At 43.3% G+C, this 21762-nt stretch overlaps 1 protein-coding gene and 1 long non-coding RNA gene across 2 annotated transcripts in view; one reads left to right on the forward strand and one right to left on the reverse strand.

Annotated features, from left to right (window-relative positions):
• PRKCH (protein kinase C eta) overlaps window positions 1–21762 on the forward strand; it is a 420060-nt gene that overhangs the window by 168492 nt on the left and 229806 nt on the right. Inside the window, exon 2 of the mRNA XM_025391616.1 lies at window positions 19673–20143. Coding sequence (XP_025247401.1) covers window positions 19781–20143 — 363 coding nt within the window. The 5' untranslated portion in view covers window positions 19673–19780. The remainder of the gene's footprint in view (window positions 1–19672; window positions 20144–21762) is intronic.
• Window positions 689–20541, reverse strand: LOC112628618. The gene is made up of 2 exons (XR_003120451.1): window positions 20214–20541; window positions 689–4924 (listed from the first exon to the last, which is right to left on the reverse strand). It is a non-coding gene; the product is annotated as an uncharacterized LOC112628618 (long non-coding RNA).

Raw genomic sequence — 21762 nt, forward strand, 5'->3', positions numbered from 1 at the left:
TCCTATTTCTCCACATCCTCTCCAGCACCTGTTGTTTCCTGACTTTTTAATGATCGCCATTCTAACTGGTGTGAGATGGTATCTCATTGTGGTTTTGATTTGCATTTCTCTGATGGCCAGTGATGATGAGCATTTTTTCATGTGTCTGTTGGCTGTATGAATGTCTTCTTTTGAGAAATGTCTGTTAATATCCTTTGCCCACTTTTTGATGGGGTTGTTTGTTTTTTTCTTGTAAATTTGTTTGAGTTCTTTGTAGGTTCTGGATATTAGCCCTTTGTCAGATGAGTAGATTGCAAAAATTTTCTCCCATTCTGTAGGTTGCCTGTTGACTCTGATGGTAGTTTCTTTTGCTGTGCAGAAGCTCTTTAGTTTAATGAGATCCCATTTGTCAATTTTGGCTTTTGCTGCCGTTGCTTTTGGTGTTTTAGACATGAAGTCTTTGCCCATGCCTATGTCCTGAATGGTACTACCTAGGTCTTCCTCTAGGGTTTTTATGGTATTAGGTCTAAGATTTAAGTCTCTAATCTATCTTGAATTAATTTTCGTATAAGGAGTAAGGAAAGGATCCAGTTTCCAAATCATTTATATTAATATATTTATGTCTAGTTCTACAAAGTACACATAGGTGAATTAAAAATGTTCAACTATGATTATAGATTGTGTATTTGTTCCTTCAATTTTTTTTTTTTTTTTTTTTTGAGACAGGGTCTCACTCTGTCATCCAGGCTGGAGTGCAGTGGCGTGATCACAGCTCACTGCAGCCTTGACCTTCTGGGCTCAAACAATCCTCCTGCCCCAGCCTCTTGAGTAGCTATAGATGCCACAGCTACAGATGCCCACCACCATGCCCACCTAATTTTAAAATTTTTTTATAGAGACAGGATCTCACTATGTTGCCCAGGCTGGTCTTGAACTCCTGGGCTTGAGCATTCCTCCCACCTTGGCCTCCCAAATTTCTGGGATTACAGGCATGAGCCACTGTGCTGAGCCTGTTCCTTTAATTTTCATATCTTGCTTCTTATACTTGAAGCTTTTTAGTCACATAAATGTTTATATTTTTTATGTTTTCATGATGAGATGACAATTTTTTATTAAGGAATGTCACTTTTCAACTTTGATAATTCTTTTTGACTTGAAGTTTATTTTGTATAATAATAGTATATCAATACCAGGTTTCTTAGATTTGCTTGGTCTATGTTTTCGCTTCCTTTTACTTTCAACCTATCTGGATCTTTAAAATCCATTGCATCTCATGCCAAAGCACTTACTTGAATCTTGCTTTTTATTCATCCTTGCAATCTTTTTCTTTTCTTTGGATTGTTTAGTTCATTTATATTTAATATAATTATTGATTTGGTAGGATTTAAGTCTATCATCTTGCTATTTGTTTTCTGTTTGTCTCATTTTTTGTTTCTCATTTCCTCCATGGCTTTATTTTGGTTTATACAATATTTTTAGTATTCTATTTTAATTCATCTATTGATTTTAAAGTTATATGTCTGTATATTTTTATTTTTTCATGGTGGCTCTAGGGCAGCACTCTCCAACTGAATGTTCTTTAGTAGTGAAAATGTTCTGTGTCTTTCCAATATAGTAGACACTGGCTACATGTGACTATTGATACCTTGAAATATGGCTAGTACAACCGAAGACTGAAATTTAAATTTTATTTATTTTTAATTAATTTAAGTTTAAATTTAGTCACTTGTGGCTAGTGACTACCATAGTAGTCAGCACAACCTTAACAGTCTATTTAGAGTTAATATTTTACTATTTCATGTGAAATGTAAGAATCTTACAATAGTACAATTTTGTTAACTCTGTCCTTTTTTTCTTTCTCCAAAAGCATTGCTTAAAATAAAAAAAAAAAAAAACACACACGCAAACAAAACCCTCTGTCCTTTTTTGTAATTGTTGTCATGTATTTTACTTCTACATGAATTGAGAGTCCTACAATATATTTGTCTTTAAATAGTCTGTTGTTTAAAAAAAAAAGAGAAGAAAAAAAGTTCTTTATATTTACACATCTACTTACCATTTCTGGTGCTATTTATTACTTTCTGTAGTTTAGATTTCCCTCTGCTATCATTTTCCATCATCCCCCCCAAATTCTTCTGTTAGTATTTCATATAGTTTACAATGAATCCTCCCAGCATTTGTTTATCAGAAAATGTCTTTTTTTGTTTTCATTTTTGAGAAAATGTTAGAATTCTGGCCAGGTGTGGTGGCTCACACTTGTAATCCCAGCACTTTGGAAGGCTAAGGCAGGAGGATTGCTTGAGCTCAGGAGTTCAAGAACAGTTTGGACAATGTAGTTGAGACCCTGTCTCTACAAAAAAAAAAAAAAAATTAGTTGGACATAGTGGTATATACTTGTAGTCCTAGCTAATTGGGAGGCTGAGGTGAGAGGATCACTTGAGCTTAGGAGGTAGAAGCTGCAGTGAGCTGTGATTTTATCACTCTGGGCGACTGAGCCAGACATGGCCTCAAAAAAAAAAGCTGGGTTGATCTATTCTTTCAGTACCTTAATGACATCATTCCATTTCTTTTGGCCTACACTGTTTCTAGTATGTGATTCATAGCATTGTTCCCCTTATGTCTTTGACTTTTTTTTCTGTTTCGACATTTATTCTATATTTTTGGTTTTTAACCTTTTGACTACAGTGTAGCTGGTGTGTTTTCTTTCTTTATCTTATTTTATTTTTTGTATTTATTCTGCTTGGAGTTTGTTGATTCTTCAATCTGTAGGCTGTTTTCCACCAAATTAGAGAAATTTCAGCCAATTTTTTTTTTTTTTAATTTCACTCTACCCCATTTTCTTTTCCTTTCTTTTACTGCGATTCTATTTTATTTTATTTTATTTTATTTTATTTTATTTTATTTTAGAGATGGGGTCTCGTTCTGTTGCCTGGGCTGGAGCACAGTGGTACAATCGGAGCTTACTGCAGCCTTGACTTCAGGGCTTAAGTGATCCTCCCACCTCAGCCTCCCAAGTAGCTAGGACTATAGGCATGCGCCACCATGTCCAGCTATTTTTTTTTTGGTAGAGATGGGGGGTCTCACTATGTTGCTCAGGCTGGTCTTGAACTCCTGGGCTCAAGTGATCTTCCTGCCTCAGTCTCCCAAAGTGTTGGGATTACAGGTGTGAGCCACCATGCTTAGCCTTGGGACTCCAATTATATATATACTAACTTTGTAGGGTTGTTCCCGAGTTCACTGAGGCTGTTTACATATTTTTTCCAATATTTTCCTTACTGTTATTAAATTATATAATTTTCATTGCTCTCTCTTAGAGATAATTGACCCATCCTTTTGCCACCTCCAAACTGCTCCAACCATCAGATAAATTTTACATTTCAGATATTTGCTTTTTATTTCTAATATACCCATTTGGTTTATTTCTGTGCCGATCCATCTCATCTGTTTAATCATGTATTCATCTTTTCCCATGCATCCTTACATATATTTATAATAGCTGTTTTAAAGATCTCATCTGCTAATTCCAATATTTGGGTCATCTTGGGTTCTGTTTCTATTGACTATGTCTTATTTTGATTATGAGTCACATATTTCTGCTTCTTTACAGGTGTCATATATTTTAACCTACTGTTGAATATTGTTACAAAGGAGTTATACAGTCTGGATTATGTTGTCTTCTTTTAAATGGTGTTGAGGTTTATTCTATCAGGCTATTAAACTACTAAAAAATCCTCTTGATCTTGTTAGGCTTTGTTTTGTTATGTATTATTATTATTTATTCTATGTCAGTTTTATCATTTGTCCTGAAACATGGCCCTTTGTCTGGGTCATGGTATTTACTCCTAAGGTGTGGCCTCTTTAGAATTTCAATTGAACGCAAGAGGTGCTTAGTAAGGTCTCTCCATTTAGGTTGGGACAATATTCCAGTGTTTGCAGTACTGCACGGACTGTGATATCTTGGCCCAGTTCTCTTGTTCATAGCAACCATTCTCTTCTAGGCCTCATTAAGTCCCATCCTGCACATGGGCTACACAGGAACCATTGTGAAATCTTCTTTGTCCTCTTCTGCACACTCCTTTCTTTCTGGTATTCTGTCTTACAAATTTCAAGGATGACAACCACTCTAAACTTTTATCTAGATCTCTTCAGCTCAGCAAGACTTCCGTATTTCCTTGGATTCCACTTCCTTTCAGTCTAGTCGGTGTCCCCAGACAGAAAGCTGAAGAGGACATGTAGATCACTTCGTGTTTCCTTTCTCTCAAGAATCACTGCCCTGCAATGTTTGTCAAGTGCCTGGAATCTGTTATCTTGTGTATTTCTAGTTGTTTCTAGTGGGAGGATGTGACTAGCATTAGCCACTATCTATGGGCAGAAGTGGATGTCCTCTCATGTATGTTTTGGTGTATTGTCTACAACTTAATAATGTATGAAAACACACAATCACATTTTTCCTTTTTAAATGTAAAGATCTGTCTTTCATTACTGTGTCAGGCCACTACTCTTCATGATTATAGGTATTCTTAATCTAACTTCAATAACCATTAGTTTGTTGAAGTTCCTTTAAATGATTATATAATTAATTTTTCTAAATTATAATGATTAATAATTAATATGAAAAATACATCTGTAAGACTCATTGCAGTTTTTACCAAACATTGAAAAGACATTTTTAAAGAGTTTAACACAAGATTTGGGTATAGAACAAAGTATATTCTAATATGCTTCTATTTTCTAAAGTGAGATACAATAACATTTCAAGACAATAAAATCATCTGTACAAACCTTGTTCACTGATACAAGATTTAACTTGTAATTTTCTTAAAAACAACAGGGCCGGGTCGATCATGCCTGTAATCCCAGCACTTTGGGAGGCTGAGGCAGGAAAATCACTTGAGGTTAGGAGTTCAAAACCAGCCTGGAAAGCATAGCAAGACTCCAGTTTCCACTATAAAAACAACAACAATAAATAACTTTTTTTCTCCTACTGGTGATAATTTCATGGGCACATCAAAGCAAATATCAGAAACAAACTTGCCACAGACATTGTATTTCTAAGAAAGCTGATATACATCATCAACAGCATCATAATTTATATGTTTTACTTTACTGTTTAACAAACCATATCAAAGCAATCTAAACAATAATGCTATTTAAATCAATCAATCAGATAAGACCTATTGAGTCAGTAATTTTCTTGAGAATACGACCTGCTCTGGGAACCTCTAGCCTAACATTCAGAAGACCCAGAGAATGTGTAATAAACAACATGCAGATACTCAGCTCTTATTCTGGCTCCTCATCTGTAAAATAAGGTTTGGTCTAGAGTTCCCTAGCACATCTTCAAATGGACCCATTTTTCCTCTGTTCTTCTGGCCTATCTTATTACAATGCTGGTTTTTGTTTTTTATCATAAAACATTCATTCTATACATTTATTTTCATCTTAAAGTAATGATGGCCATGTTTCTGTGTGATTATAACAATCTTCAAATAACTATAAATGGGAACAAAAGCAAACATGCAGCTAAATGCCAGGTAATTTTACTTTATTTTTTTTGAGTGAGACAGGGTCTCGTTCTGTCACCCAGGAATGCAGTGGTGCAATCAGAGCTGTGACCTTGAACTCCTGAGCCCAAGCAATCCTCCCACCTCCGCCTCCTGAACAGTCAGGACCACAGGTACACATCAGCACACCTGGCTAATTTTTAAATATTTTTTCATAGAGATGGGGATCTCACTATGTTGCCCAGGCTTGTCTTGAACTCCTGGCTTCAAGTTATCCTCCTGCCTTGGTCTCCCACAGTGCTGGGATTACAGGCATGAGCCACTGTGTCTGGCCCCAGGTAATTTTAAAAGTTAAAATGTGTAACAATTATCCCATAAATATAATGCATTGAGTCTCTGATTGCTATTACATAAATGGACCAAAACTAAGAAACATAGCTTGTACATTTACATGGAAATATAGATGCTAGAATGATATCACTGCCTGCCATCAGTTATCTAAAATGGAGTCCAAGTTTTTAAAGTCATTTCCTCAGTAATGTTAACAAGTACAGGTGTTTCCTGATTTCAGTTGTTCAGACTCTTAAAATGAGTAACTCAGGGAAATGTGTAAAATTCCTTTGTTGACTTCCTTTCTCCTGTATCAAGACCAAGTTTCATCTTAGTACTCAATGTGGTTTTTGTACCATTGTACCCATGAGCTTATCATCTGCCTTTATTTTTGTTATACTCACCAGAGCACTTTTGTGTTTCTTGCTGCTTGTGTTATTTTTCAAGTGTTCCTCCACGTGTGTGTGTGTGTGTGTGTGTGTGTGTGTTATATTATTTTTTATTTACTTTTTGAGACAGAGTCTCACTCCACTGCCCAGGCTCTAGTGCAGTGGTACAAACATGGTTTATTGCAGCCTCGAACTGCTGGGCTCAAGTGATCCTCCCACCTCAGCCTCCCGAGAAGCTAGGTCTACAGGCATGTGCCACCACACTGGCCCTAGTTTTAGATTTTTTGTAGAGACAGAGTCTCACTATGTTGCCCAGGCTGGTCTTGAACTCCTGGCCTCAAGCAATCCTCCTGCCTCAGCCTCCCACAATGCTGGGATTTCAGGCATAAGCCATCATGTCCAGCCTCCTGCATATATAGAATCTCAGTTTAAGTGATTATATTTGGACTAAAACAATGTGTCAAAAAGTCTACCTCTGAGCTGGGCACCATGTCTCATGCCTGTAATCCTAGCACTTTGGGAGGCCAAGGTGGGAGGATCACTTAACATCAGGAGTTCAAGACCAGCCGGGGCAACATATTGAGACCCTGCCACTACAGAAAATACAAAATTAGCTGGGTGTGGTGGTACAGCCTACAGTGGGAAGTGAGTTGGGAGGATCACTTGAGCCTGGGAGGTCGAGGCTGCAGTGAGCCGTGATCATGCCAGTGCACTCCAACATGGGTGACAAGAGTGAGACCCTGTCTCAAAAAATATTACCTCTGATTTGAAGGTTCTCTGCAAGTGGCAGGGTTGAGCTCCCTGTATTGTCATGGGTCTGTGGCAGGGGCCAAAGGATGAGGCGAATGGGAGGGGATCTGTGGCAGCCAGGAAGGATGAAGCAAATGGAGGGGAAAGTGAGCAGCAGGATGAGGCAGAACTGATAACATTAATACAATGCTGTAGGGCTTTGCAATGTGCTTTAAATTCAGTTTCTCATTTAATTCTGTGCAATTATATGATTTGTCCAAGGCCATCTAGCAATTTTTTGAGGACGTAAACCAAAGTCTTTGAAAGCTGTTGTCTCATATGCCTAGAGTTCAGAAAAATCACCCAAATTTGTCAAATCCCAATATTTGGGCCATCTAACTCCCCGTGCCACCCCAAAAGGTCATGAATCGAAGATCTGAATTAACTTGCTATTACCTACTGGCTTCTAGAACTAAAATTATGTTGACTACTGTATTAGTCCATCTTCACACTGCTATAAAGAACTGCCCGAGACTGGAAAATGCATAAAGAAAAGAGGTTTAATTGACTCACAGTTCCGTATGTCTGAGGAGGCCTCAGGAAACTTACAATCATGGCAGAAGGGGAAGCAGGCACAATCTTACATAGTGGCAGGCAAGAGAGAGAGTGCAAAAGGGAAAGAACTCCTTATAAAACCATCAGATCTCATGAGAACTCACTCACTATCACAAGAATAGCATGGAGGGCACTGCCCCGCATGATCCAATCACCTCTCTCCCTCAACAAAACACATGGAGATAAGAATTCAAGATGAGATTTGGGTGGGGCACAGAGCCACACCATATCATTCCATCCCTGGCCCCTCCCAAATCTCATATCTTTTCACATTTCAAAACCAATCATGCCTTCCCAACAGTCCTCCAAAGTCTTAACTCATTTCAGCATTAACTCAGAAGTCCACAGTCCAAAGTTTCATTTGAGACAAAGAAAGTCCCTTCTGCCTATGAACCTGTAAAATAAAAAACAAGTTAGTTCCTTCCAAGATAAAATGGGGTACAGGCATTGGGTAAGTACACCCATTCCAAATGGGAAAACACCCATTCAAAACAAAGGGGCTACAGGCCCCATGCAAGTCCAAAATCCAGCGGGGAAGTCATTAAATCTTAAAGCTCCAAAATGGTCTCCTTTGACTCCATGTCTCACATCCAGGGCACACTGATACAAGGAGTGGGCTCCCATGGCCTTGGGTAGCTCCACCCCTGTGGGTCTTCAAGGTACAGCCCCTTTCCCGGCTGCTTTCCAGGTGTTGGTGTTGAGTGCCTGTGGCTTTTCCAGGCACCTGGTGCAAGCTGTAGGTAGATCTGCCATTCTGAGGTCTGGAGGATGGTAACCCTCTTCTCACAGCTCTACTAGGCAGTCTCCCAGTGGGCACTCTGTGTGGGGGCTCCAACCCCACATTTCCCCTTTCACTGCCCTAGCAGAGGTTCTCCATAAGGACTCTGCCCCAGCAGCAAACTTCTGCCTGGACATCCAGGCATTTCCATACATCTTCTGAAATCTAGGTGGAGGTTCTCCAACCTCAATTACTGACTTCTGTGCACCTGCAGGCCCAACACCAAGTGGAAGCTGCCAAGGCTTGGGGCTTGCACCTTTTGAAGCAACAGCCTGAGCTGTACATTGGCCCCTTTTAGCCACGGCTGGAGCTGGAGCAGCAGTGCATGAGACTCAGCATGCCATGTTCCAAGGCTGCACAGAGCAGCAGGGCCCTGGGCCTGGCCCACAAAACCATGTTTTCCTCCTAGGCCTCCTGACCTGTGGTGGGAGGGGCTGCTGCCAAGATCTCTGTGTCATGCCCTGGAGACATTTTCCCCATTGTCTTGGCAATTAACATTTGGCTCCTTGTTACTTGTGCAAATTTCTGCAACCAGTTTGAATTTCTCGCCAGAAAATGGGTTTTTCTTTTCTATTGCATTGTCAGTCTACAACTTTTTCAAAGTTTCATGCTCGGCTTCCCTTTTAAACATAAATTCCAATTTCAGATAATCTCTCTCAAGTTCAAAGTTCCACAGATCTCTAGGACAGGGGCAAAATGCCATCTGTCTCTTGGCAAAAGGATAGCAAGAATCACCTTTGCTCCAGTGTTGAATAAGTTCCTCATCTCCATCTGAGACCACCTCAGCCTGGGCTTCATTGTCCATATCACTATCAGCATTTTGGCGCAAACCATTCAACAAGTCTCTAGGAAACTCCAAACTATCCCACATCTTCCTGTTTTCTGCTGAGCCCTCCAAACTGTTCCAACATCTGCCTGTTACCCAGTTCCAAAGTCACTTCCACATTTTCAGGTATCTACAGCAGTGCCCCACTCCTGGTACCAATTTACTGTATTAGTCTGTTTTCACACTGCTATAAAGAACTGCCTGACACTGGGTAATTTACAAAGAAAAGAGGTTTAATTGACTCACAGTTCCACATGGCTGGGGAGACCTCAGGAAACTTATTTAGGTTGGTGCAAAGTAATCGTTTTTGTAAACATAATTGTGTTTACCTTTAATGGCAAAAACCACAATTATTTTTGCACCAATCTAATACAATTATGGTGGAAGAGGAAGCAGGCATGTTCATCCTACATGGCGGCAGGTGAAGAGAGTGTGCAAAGGAGAAAGAGCCCCTTATAAAATAATCAGATCTTGCAAGAACTCACTCACTATCATGAGAACAACATGAGGGAAACTGCCGCTATGATCCAGGGTGGTTGACATGTGGGGATTACAGGTCCCTCCCTTGACATGTAAGGATTATAATTCAAGATGAGATTTGAGTGGGGACACAGAGCCAAACCATATCAACTACATAGTAGGATTTTATTAAATTAGTACTGAAAAGAAGCAGTACCTAATTTACCTACTTTACTTGTCCAGCATTTTGAATGAACATTTGCTAAATTTCTGTGTTCAAAACAAACGATTCTTGTGCTTCAGCTTCCTAGGTAGCTGGGATTACAGGCATGTGCCACCATGCCTGGCTAATTTTTGTATTTTTAGTAGAGATGGAGTTTCACCATGTTGGCCAGTCTGGCACATATACATCTTACACCAAATAGGATCATGATGAATTATAGTATGATAGCCTGCTTTTTTCACTAACAATATATTGAGAAAGTCTTCAGTGGCTACTATAGTAAATAGTTATGGCTACATCCTGGTAAAATAGTCAATTTAAAGTGAAGCTCTCTGTATTCGTCCATTTTCATACAGCTATGAAGTAATACCCGAGAATGGGTAATTTTTTTAAAAAAGAGGTCTAATGGACTCACAGTTCCACATGGCTGGGGAGGCCTCACAATCATGGCAGAAGGTGAAGGAAGAGCAAAGGCATGTCTTACATGATGGCAGGCAAGAGAGTGTGTGCAGGGGAACTGCCCTTTATAAAACCATCAGATTTTCTGAGATTATTCACCATCACAATAACAGCATGGGAAAACCTGCCCCCATGATTTGATTACCTCCCACTACCTCCGTCCCACAACATGTGGTGATTATGGGAGCTACAATTCAAGATGAGATCTGGGTGGCACACAGCCAAACCATATCACTCTCCCCCCACCTCCCAAAACAACATAAAACATAACTAAGAAGGCCTGAGTGACCTTAACATTAAGATCATTTGAACTTGATAATAAACGTTTTGTGCATTAAATTTTATCACTATAAAAACTATTTAGTTCAAAGGCTAAAAGAGTGTGTAGAGGTTTTCATAAATGACTTAAAGGCAATTCCAAAGGATTTTGAAAAATCCAAGTATGATGCCCAGTGACCAGAATGAAATTACTGACCGGATGGTCACTGAGTATACCAGAGAATGCCATCAAGACCTAGAGAAAACCCAGTAAAGGGTAAAGAGAATGATGCTATTACAGCAAAATAGTCATTTTCCTTTCACAGGTTTCTTACACAAGCCATACAGCTTAATAATTTGGTTATGACTTGTAGTTAATAACTACTTGGCTTGTTAATGGACAAGAACCAAATGAGAAACGTTAATGGAACAACCTGACCATTAGCTATATTAATAATAGCTTTAGAGAAAATGATTACTATTTTAAACCATATTCACATGCTTCTATCACTAATCCTTTTTTAAAATGTCAAAGATATTAAGTACTGCATTCAGAATTAAAGAATTTTAAACCATTTTATTTTGAGACAGGGTCTTGCTCTGTTGCCCAGGCTGGAATACATTAGTATAATCATGGTTGGTGATCAGCCTCAACCTCCTAGACTCAACCAATCTGTATTAGTCTGTTCTCATGCTGTTGGTAAAGACATACCTGAGACTGGGCAATTTACAAAAAAAAAAAAAAAAGAGAGGTTTAATTGGACTCATAGTTCCATGTGGCTGAGGGGGCCTCACGATCATGGTGGAAGGCAAGGAGAAGCAAGTCACATCTTATGTGAATGGCGGCAGGCAAAGAGAGCTTGTGTAGGGAAACTCCCCCTTATATAACCATCAGATCCCTGAGACCCACTCACTATTATGAGAACAGCATGGGAAAGACCTGTCCCCATGATTCAACCACCTCCCACTGGGTCCCTCCTACAACACGTGGGAATTCAAGATAAGATTTGGGTGGGGACACAGCCAAACCACATCACAATCCTTCTGTTTTAGCCTCCTGAGTAGCTGGGACCATAGGCATGCGCCACACACCCAGCTAATTTTTACAATTTCTTGTAGAGTCAGGTTCTTGCAATGTTGCCCCAGCTTACACTATTTTAGTTTGGAAAGATATTTTTGCCTCATTTGGTGACATGCTAGTTTTACGTGTTAGAAGTGGATACAAAGAAATGTTTGCAGTGACTAAATGCAGTTAGATTTGGCTCCCCTAAATAATTATATCTCTTCTTTTTTATTGTGTATGAAGTCTTTTTTATTGTGTATGAAGTTTTTTTTATTGTGTATGAATCTACAAAACTGTATTTGGGCTCTTATAAATCTGTTTCTTAATAGAATGGCAGCAAGGTTTTCCAGGGTTCACACAATTGCTAGAAAGGCACTTAGGTAATATAAAGGATTTCAAATGAAAATATTCTAATATGGGTAGATTCAAGTAGGTGAGATGTCAAAAATAAATTAGCCATAGGAGAGATTTGTATTTGTTTTGTTTACATACATAAAATATTTAACCTCACTAGATATTCCTGTTAGAAAACAGTAGCAAAAATGTGTTATAGAGTCGTTGCTCTTGATCACCAGGCTGCCTGGGCAGCTGTCAGTACAAAGTGTTACTAACTTGACTGCTTTTTATGGGAGGATTACTTTTATTTGTGCTTTTCTGTTCTGATCTCAATCCCTAGAATCTGTCTTACTTAAGTGGGCTTTTGAAGCAAATAGTAATCGAAGGCCCTTCTTTTGGTGAAACCTGAGGAAGGGCGAGAAGCTCTGCCTGTCTCCTGGATCTGCCTGTCCTCTTAGGACTCTTCACCTTTGGGCTTCCTTCCCTTTATTCTCTCTCTCATCATGAGCTGTCCATCCACTGACACCCTAACAGACTGCCTGTCAGGACCCTTTGGCTAGCTGAAGTCCTCACTCTCTGATCTCATCCCCCTGTGCCACCTGCCCTGACTTTGCCTCTGTTTCTTCCTCCAAGTCGTTGAAGATCTTTCCTTTATCCATCATGAAGTCCAGAAACTTCACAGTGATGTTTCTAGTTGTGGGTCTTTCTTTACTCGTTCTTCCCAATACACTGCATCATTTTCACTATGAGAACAGTGTCTTTCTTTCATTCTGAGAAATGTTACTATATCTTTGAAATATCTTACCTTTTCTGCTCTTTTTGTCCCATGAGGAGGACATTGTGGCCCCACTTATTTAGATGTGCCTTTGCATACTCAGAAATGGATATAGACAGGCACTTCTAGGACCGCTGCCCTGCAAACCATTCTCTCCTGCTTGCTGAGAGTCTTAGTCTTCTTCCCCTTTGTACTCAGTGTATAGTAGTGGTAGTTTTCAATCCTACTATCCATTAAAATCATGCTGGGATGGAGCTTAGGCATTTGTTTTTCCAAAAATTGGTCAAATATCAGCTCTACCATATATTAGCTATGTGATCCCATTCAGTTAACCTTTCAACTCTCGGTTTCCTTATTTGTGAAATAGAGATAATGACAACATTTCATTTGGTTGTCATGAGGATCAAATGAATAATGTTTCTAAAGTGCCTTGTTGGCTGGTGGCTGCTCAGGGAATTATAATATAGAAGCCAAGGTAACAACTGAAGTGTACCATGTGCCTGGCAAGGTATCAAATGCCTTATGTGAATTATTTTATCTTCAGAGTCTTTTAAAGTAAGAACATTTATTATTTGTACAATGCTCTAAAAATTGTTTTCATTTACCTGTGTTGCATTCCTTTCTTTATCCTTTGGTATACATATTTTTGTACTTCTCAGCATATTTATATTTCTTATTCTAGTTTTCAAATGTTATTTACTGGAATTTTTTTTTTTTTTTTTTTGAGACGGAGTCTTGCTGTGTTGCCCAGGCTGGAGTGCAATGGTGCTATATTGGCTCACTGCAGCTCCTGCCTCCCAGGTTCCAGCTATTTTCCTGCCTCAGCCTCCTGGGTAGCTGGGATTACAGGCACGCACCACCACCCCCGGCTAATTTTTGTATTTTTAGTAGAGATGGGCTTTCAACATGTTGGTCAGGCTGGTCTCAAACTCCTGACCTCTGGTGATCCACCCACCTCAGCCTTCCAAAGTGCTGGGATTACAGGTGTGAGCCACCGTGCCCAGCCTATTTACTGTTTTTTTCTATGTTGTTTATCATATATAATTTTAGTAATTACATAATATTCCATTAAGTTGCTATTCTATAATTTACTCAGCCATTCCACTATGGCTAAACTGGTTCTTCAGGCATAGAACTCATTTTACTTTGAAGCTTCTGATGTACACTGTCAAACTGCCCCTCAAAGCCTGTGCCATTTTATAGTAACATGGGGTCACATTTGACCTGGCTATGCTATTCTCTAAATTATCTAATTCTATTAAATGGAATGGGAGTTGTGTGAAATGTTCCTTAAGAAATCAGAAAAATGGCAGTGATTCAATCAAGCAACCAATCAATTTAAAAAGCATTTTGATAATGTACTAGGAATTATATACAGAGAAGTCTAAAGTTATAGTGTGACTAAGAAAAGAAACAGTAATAGTGATCATGGAATAAAACCCTCTAGTCTATAAAAGGACCTATAATACAGATATATCTGTATTGCAATAGTTGCTGTATTATATCACATACAAGCCATTAGTGATTAGCATGGGATGTGTAGAGAGAGGGGACCCCTTGCTTCCCTGTTTTCAGGGTCAGGGCCAGCTCTGGATAGAAGTTGTTACATAGGAGAAGTTGGTATTGGCAGACAGTTCCTTCTTACGGAGACCTTGTACTGTGTGCTGCTTCCTACCTGACCTTATGTCACATAACATAGGCTGGAGACAAGAGTTTTCCTGGAGATTAATTTTGAGATGCTGATAGCAAAGATCCTCATTCTGCTGGGGCTATTAAGCTGGGAATGTAGGAAGTTGGGGCTGTTGATGACCATCTTCCCTGGCTGTATTTAGGGAGCCAGTTGCAGGAAGAGAAAATGAGGAACAGGGAGAGGGGAGCAAAACCAACAGATGATGAGAGGGGGAAGGAAGGAGAGAAAAAGTGTTTGAGCGAGACAGTGAGAGGGTAGCTTGACAATTACCATGGTAGCCTGCATTTTGCCTGTAGTTCTTTTGGGGTTTAAATACTTCACGTCAAATGTGTGACTTCAGTCAGGCAATTTTGGGCAGCAGGCTGAGAGCCACAACATAGGTGTTTCTTTTTAACTAAGGCCCATGCTCTTGCCATGTCTTGGGTGTCATTCCCTCCTGCCACCTCAGAACCCTGTGATCTCTCTCCTCAGTGTTGCTTACCCATTCTAAACAAGCCCTTCTTCTAGTGATTCCATCTTCTTCCTCAGCTCTCACTCTCCTTTCCATTCCAGCCAAACCTCTTGAAAGGGTGTCTACATTCACTCTCTCACGTCCTTTTCACCTCAACCTACCCCAACAGGCTTCCACTCACAACCCCCTACTGAAACTGTTGAAAGATTACTAAGGACTTGTCCATGCCAACTCCACATGCCATTCTTTTTAAATTTATTTTTATATTTTGTAGAGACAGGGTCTCACTTTGTTGCCCAGGCTGGTCTTGAACTTCTGGGCTCAAGTGGTCCTCTTGCCTCATCCTCCCAAATAGCTGGGACTACAGGCATGAGCCACAGTGGAAAGCCCATGTGGCATTCTTTAGTCCTTGCCTACTTAATCTCTCGACATCATTTGACCTAGCTGACGATTCCTCCCCGCTTGAAAACTTTTTGGTTAGTTTCCATAATACCTGGACACCACATCTTCCTGGCTACTGCTTTTCTCTTACCTCCCTGGCTACTGCTTGTCAACCCGCTTACCTGCTTCTCCTCCACCTATAAATGTTGAAGTTGCTGGAGGGCTCTGTCCTGGGTCCTCTTCTCAAGTTGCATTTTCTTCCTGTCTTCCCATGAAGAGTCTGATCCACTATTCTAGCTTCAGTTACTATCTGTATACCAATGGCTCTCAATTTTGTCTTTAGCTAAGAGACTGCCCCTCTGAGTGTCACAACCACATAACCAATTCCCCACTTCAGATTTCTGCTTAAATGTATCAAGATATATCAAACTTGACAAGTTTTGAATTGAACTCTTCATTCTCCCCTCCTACCCCCAACTCTTTACCTCTGCCCCAATCTCCTCTTGCCATGTTTCTTTCTTTTTTTGAGACAGGATCTCACTCTGTCACCCAGGCTGGAGTGCAGTAGCATGGTCATGGGTCACTACAGCCTCAACCTCCCAGGCTCAAGTGATCCTCCTGCCTCAGCTCCCGAGTACCTGAGACTACAGGCACCCGCCACCATGTCTGGCTAATTTTTGTATTTTTTTTTTGTAGAGACGAGGCCTCACTATGTTGCTCAGGCTAGTCTCTAGGCTCAACTGATCCTCCTGCCTTGGCTTCCCCTGCGACCACAGGCACATGCCCTGGCTAATTTTAAAAAGTTTTTTTTTTTTTTTTGTAGAGATGAGAGTCTTCCTAAGTCGCACAGGCTGGTCTCAACCTCCTGGGCTTAAGCCATCCCCCCAGCCTTGTCCTCCCAAAGTGCTGGGATTACAGGCATGAGCTACCGCGCCTTGTCTCATGCTGTTTCTTAATTCCCTAATAGCTCCCTAGTCCACACAGTTGCTCAAGCCAGATTCTGCAAGTCATCCTTGATACTGTCCTCTTCCTCATTCCCTTCAATCTGTCATCAAGACCTCTCAGTTCTACTTCTGAAATGCTTCTTGAATTCATCTATTTATCTTCATCTCCATCACTACCACCTGAGTCCTGGCCACCATCTTCTCACCTCTGGACTTTGGCAACAGCTTCATAACTGGTCTCCCCACACTCGTGCTGTTTCTTCCAGTCCACCCCCCAGAGAGATATTTTATTTTACTAAAAAAATATAATGGGACTACAGGCACAAGCCACCACATCCAGCTAATTTTTTAGTTTTTATTTTTTTGTAGAGACAGTCTTGCCATGTTGCCCAGGCTGGTCTTGAACTCCTGGGCTCAAGCAGTACTCCTGCCTTGGCCTCCCAAAGTGTTTGGTTTATAGGTGTGAGCCACCTTGCTTGTCCCTAGAGAGATATTTTAAAACACAAATCCTCATCTTGCCCTGGCTCTGCTTAACAGCCTTCAGAGGCATCCAGTGACCCATAGATAATGTCCAAAGACTTTCCTATGATCTACCAGTCTGGTCAGTGTGACCACCTTTGCAAGCTGATTTCAGCCACATTCCCCTTACCTTCCTCAGCTCCAGCCACATACGGTGCTTTTAGTTCCCAAACAGGCCAACCCACCTGTCTTCTCGGGAGCTCTGAATGAGCTGATCTCTCTGCTATTTGCTTCTTCAAGGAAGCCTTCCCTGACCACCCATCCAGTTGTAATACATCACCTCTTGGCACTGTAGGCTTTTCCTTCACTGCACCCTCCACATACATCCTCTTCTATTTGTTGTTTTTCCTCCTTGTGGGACTATAATCCCCAGGAGGGCAGGCACCATGGCCATCTGACTTACTGCTCTGACACCATTGCCAGTCTTGATAGGTACTGATAGGGTGAAGATGGAGTGTCTGGTGTCCTCATATCCCAGTCCCAGGACAGCTGTGTGGCCACCTACCATTTGGGGACTGTTTTCTTTTTTAAAATTAAAAAAAAAAATAAAGTCAACACCCCATGATTCTATATGGGGACTGTTTTCTTTTAGCCCCAAAGTCCAACAGCAGCAAATCCTTTAGTGTCTCTTAAAGCTAGAGTCCAGCTGTTTGGAGGAAAGGGCGACAGAGTTGACCCACATGGTAGATGTGACATCTTCCCCTGGAGCACTAAAGCCAAACAGGAGCCCCCTGGACGTTTGGGAGCATGCTTCACAAGCCCTGCCTAAAGCTAAGGTGTCATTAGAGTGACGTGTTGCATCCCTGCCTTGTTCTCTAAGGAAGCTTTGGTGTTTTTAAGACAGGCCCTCTCCCCCTTGGCCCATTGTCCTTATTTGTTTTCATTCTGTATAGTGCTGTTATTACGGGTCAGGCCTCCTTGCACTCATGTGAAATCGTTGAGAACCTACTCAATTAGAAAGTTCTGAACAGGGCCTTAGAGGAATGGGAGCTAGAAAGATGAACCTGGGGCCAGGCACGGGCGCTTATGCCTGTAATCTTAACACTTTAGGAGGCGGGGGCTGGAAGATCACTTGAGCCTGGGAGCTGGAGGTTATAGTGAGCCATGATCACACCGCTGTATTCCAGCCTGGATGACAACGAAAAACCCAGTCTCTAAAACATAAAAGAAAGGAGGGAAGGAAGGAAGGAAGGAATGAAAGAAAGCTGAATCTGTGCCAAGGGAACCAGTATAGCAAGACAGAATGTAATCAAGTATCTTAAGAGTGGCCTAGGCTTGGCTGGGCGCTGTGGCTCACGCCTGTAATCCCAGCACTTTGGGAGGCCAGGGCAGGTGGATCACCTGAGGTTGGCAGTTCAAGACCAGCCTGACCAACATGGAGAAACCCTCTCTCTACTAAAAATACAAAATTAACCGGGCGTGGTGGCAGGTGCCTTTAATCCCAGCTACTAGGGAGGCTGAGGCAGGAGAATCGCTTGAACCTGGGAGGCAGAGGTTGCAGTGAGCCGAGATCGCACCATTGCACTCCAGCCTGGGCAACAAAAGCGAAACTCCGTCTCAACTACAACAGCAACAACAACAACAACAAAAAGTGGCCTAGGCTTTATGGGAAATAAATTGGTTGTGGCTGGCCCTCAGGGAGCAAGCTTTGCGGCATAGCAAAGTAGGCCAAAAGGCCCTCCTCGGAGACAAAATCTGCAGGGGCTACGGGGTGGGAAGCATCAGAACGCCCGCCACTCTGATTGCAAATACAACAACATGGAGTGTTCCTAGAAGAGTCAATTTCTTCCACGTGTGTGTTGGGGACAGCCTGTGTGTGAACATTTTCTGCCCTTGCCTCGCAGGGCTGGGTGGACCAGGAACCACCAGCAGAGGAAAAGACTTATTACCTCTTGGCCATGTCTGTCTCCAGAAGAACCGACTTTTCCTGCTCTTTGTGCAACGAGGCACACCTTCCGAGGAAGGAGGAGAACAGGATTTCCATCATTACTACTGCCTTATTAAAACACACACATACACACAACTGTGTAATTAGCCTCTGCAGGAAAGGCGCACAAACAGGATGCGTTCGAGCTGACCCCGGTATGAGCCATCCCTGTAAAGATTAGGAAAAAGAACCTCCCCGCCGTTCGCCCGCCTCCGGCCAGGGCCTCTTGGGGACGGCCCTACAGGGTCACCAGCCCACCGGGGAGGTTGGGAGAGAGGGGGCGGGCGACTCCTTGCTGCGCGGGTTCCTGGCTGGAGCGCCCTCCTCTGCGTCCTCCCAACCTTCCATCCCTCACCAGGCCAGTCTCCCACGCCTCAGGTGTTTGCTCAGGCCGGGCCACGAACCCCTTCCTTTTTGGCCTGCGCCCGGGGTGGCCCCTAACGCGCAGCGCACGGCCAGACCCAGCCCTACAAAGAGGGCGCGCAGGGCGGTGCAAGCGGGCACTGGACTCCCGGGGGCTTGCGCGGGGATCCACCCACCGCAGGGCCGGGCCGCGGGCCGCGGGCCGCGCGCCACGCCCCCGGGGTCCGGAAGGCGCGGGAGCGGGCGCAGGGGTTCTGTGAACTTGGAACCTGGCGGCGCGAGGTTCTCGCCCGGGATGCGGCGGCGGCGGCAGTTGCTTCCTGGTTTGAAGCTCGCCGAGTGGGGGAGAGCGTGAGCCTTCGGAGGCGGGGGCAGGAGGAGAAGCAGGAGGAGGCGGGGGAAGAGACGCTTGTGGCTGGAGCTCACCGGACGGGTAGCTCCGGCTCTCCGGGGAGAGGAGCTGCCCGGCCCTGGAGAAGGGGCGAGTCCCGCGCGAGCCCCCGGGAAGCGCAGCGCGCTTGGAAGGGACGGTCGGGCCTCCCCGGCCCGCTGAGGGCTCGGCGGCGGGCTCCCCTCCTTTCCACCTCGGGAGGGAGGGAAGGAGGGGAGGAAAAAGTCCCACGGAGGAGGCAGAATGGCCAGTCGAGGGGCGCTTGGGCGCTGCCTTTCCCCAGGGCTGCCTCGACTCCTGCAGCTGCCCCGAGGGCTGGCCTGAGACGGGACTCCGCGTTCTCCCGCTGCGAACCAGCGCGGCCCCCCGGGGCCGGGGCAGCGGCGCCGGCATGTCGTCTGGCACCATGAAGTTCAATGGCTATTTGAGGGTCCGCATCGGTGAGGCGGTGGGGCTACAGCCCACCCGCTGGTCCCTGCGTCACTCGCTCTTCAAGAAGGGCCACCAGCTGCTGGATCCCTATCTGACGGTGAGCGTGGACCAGGTGCGCGTGGGCCAGACCAGCACCAAGCAGAAGACCAACAAACCCACGTACAACGAGGAGTTTTGCGCTAACGTCACCGACGGCGGCCACCTCGAGTTGGCCGTCTTCCACGAGACGCCCCTGGGCTACGACCACTTCGTGGCCAACTGCACCCTGCAGTTCCAGGAGCTGCTGCGCACGACCGGCGCCTCGGACACCTTCGAGGGTTGGGTGAGTAGCGGTGACCCCTTCCCTTTGTGTCCACCCAACTCCCGTTCCCCTTATGTTTTTCAAAACTCACCCGGGTCCCGCTTTCCCATCGCTCTATGGCTGAGGGAATTCCCTCCAGACTTTGGTCCTCGTCCAGGTGGCCGCGGCACTGGTGACGCGACCGCGGTGGGTGTGTGCAGGCGCAGGTGTGTCTCCAGGAAGCCGGCCTGGACACGATCCCCTTTCAGGACGGCGGCTTGGCCTAACGGGAAGTCGGGCAGGGGTCCAGGGCGGTCACCCCTTCCGCCCAGTCTTTGGGTAAGGAGCTCCAACTTTCAGCATTCGAGTGGATACGTAGGAAAGGCAGGGAAGGAGTGATACGAAAGGGACTTGATTTGGGTAAAGTGCTTCAAGCGCTAGCTTAGGAGAAAGCCGTGCATTCTCGCGAGTATTATTCATAATGTTTATGGATACATGTTGGTTCAGCCGCTCAGACGTGCACACGTGTTTCGGCTTGCACATCCCAAAGGTACATGAGCTACACTGGCAGGGATCTGAACGCCTGGGTCTGCAGGTTGGCAGTTTTATTATTTAGGAGTTTTCCAAGGAGATGAGATTTACATATACTTGCAAGTAACTCAGTCAGTCCGAGGTGGGAGTCCTGAGGTATGGGTTTCTGCTGCTGTTGGTCTGAGAAGAGCTGCAAGGACTCCTCAGGAGGTTGTTAACCGCCTTCCCTCCCCACATCACCAGCCTGTGTTCCTGGGTGTTGACGTGTAGCTACCCGCAACTTCCCACTTGCCTCTGCTTTTCACATAGTTCCCATGAGGCAAAATTTCTGGTGTAAATAAATTAAAACTTCTAGAGCACTCTACACGGTGCTAACATGCTTTTACTGCCTAATCCTCACACTGTCTTTGTGATGCAGGTGGTGTCGTTCCCACTTTGAGATGATGGAATGATAATTATAATAAAGTAGTCTGGTTTAGCCAAATGGAGTACGTTATTTGAAGACTCTCAGGAGTTTAATAGTTTAAGTTCTGGAGGGAGTCAGTTTTGAACTCAATATCAGTATTGAAAATCTGTTTGAAATTTACAAGTGGTGAAATCAGATGGATGGTGATGAAGGCTCATTTAGGTATTTATTTTATACTTTGTGGAATTGGTAATTTTACCGTGTATTTTCTGAAATTAAAGATGGCTTGTGGAGCTATTCCTTTCTTTTAAATAGAAGTACAAAAACCGTAATGACTGTTTAACCTTAATCGTCAAATTATATTGAGTTAATTTCCCTTCAGCCTGATTTACTTTGTGGCATTTAGAAGTGGGGACTAGAGAGGAATTGCTAAAATACAGTTAGATATTTACATTTATCCTGTGAATTTCTGGATATGAAATAGAAGTGAGTGTAGGCATCCAGATGGAATTGTTGAGTTCTATTATTGTCTGATTAGGAGTTAGGTTGGGCAAAGCTCTAGAGGAGCTCACTAGGTGCAGATTGGCCAATGGCCATGAGAAGCATCTCTTCCTGGAGAGAGCCTAGACTGGTCCTTCTCAATCATCATAATCTACCCACTTGAATCACCCAGGGACCTTTCAAAAATCCCCACTTTTAAAGATTCTAGATAGGAATCTCTGGG

Source organism: Theropithecus gelada, chromosome 7b (genome assembly GCF_003255815.1).
Source record: "Theropithecus gelada isolate Dixy chromosome 7b, Tgel_1.0, whole genome shotgun sequence".
In the NCBI taxonomy this organism is placed as follows: Eukaryota; Metazoa; Chordata; class Mammalia; order Primates; family Cercopithecidae; genus Theropithecus; species Theropithecus gelada.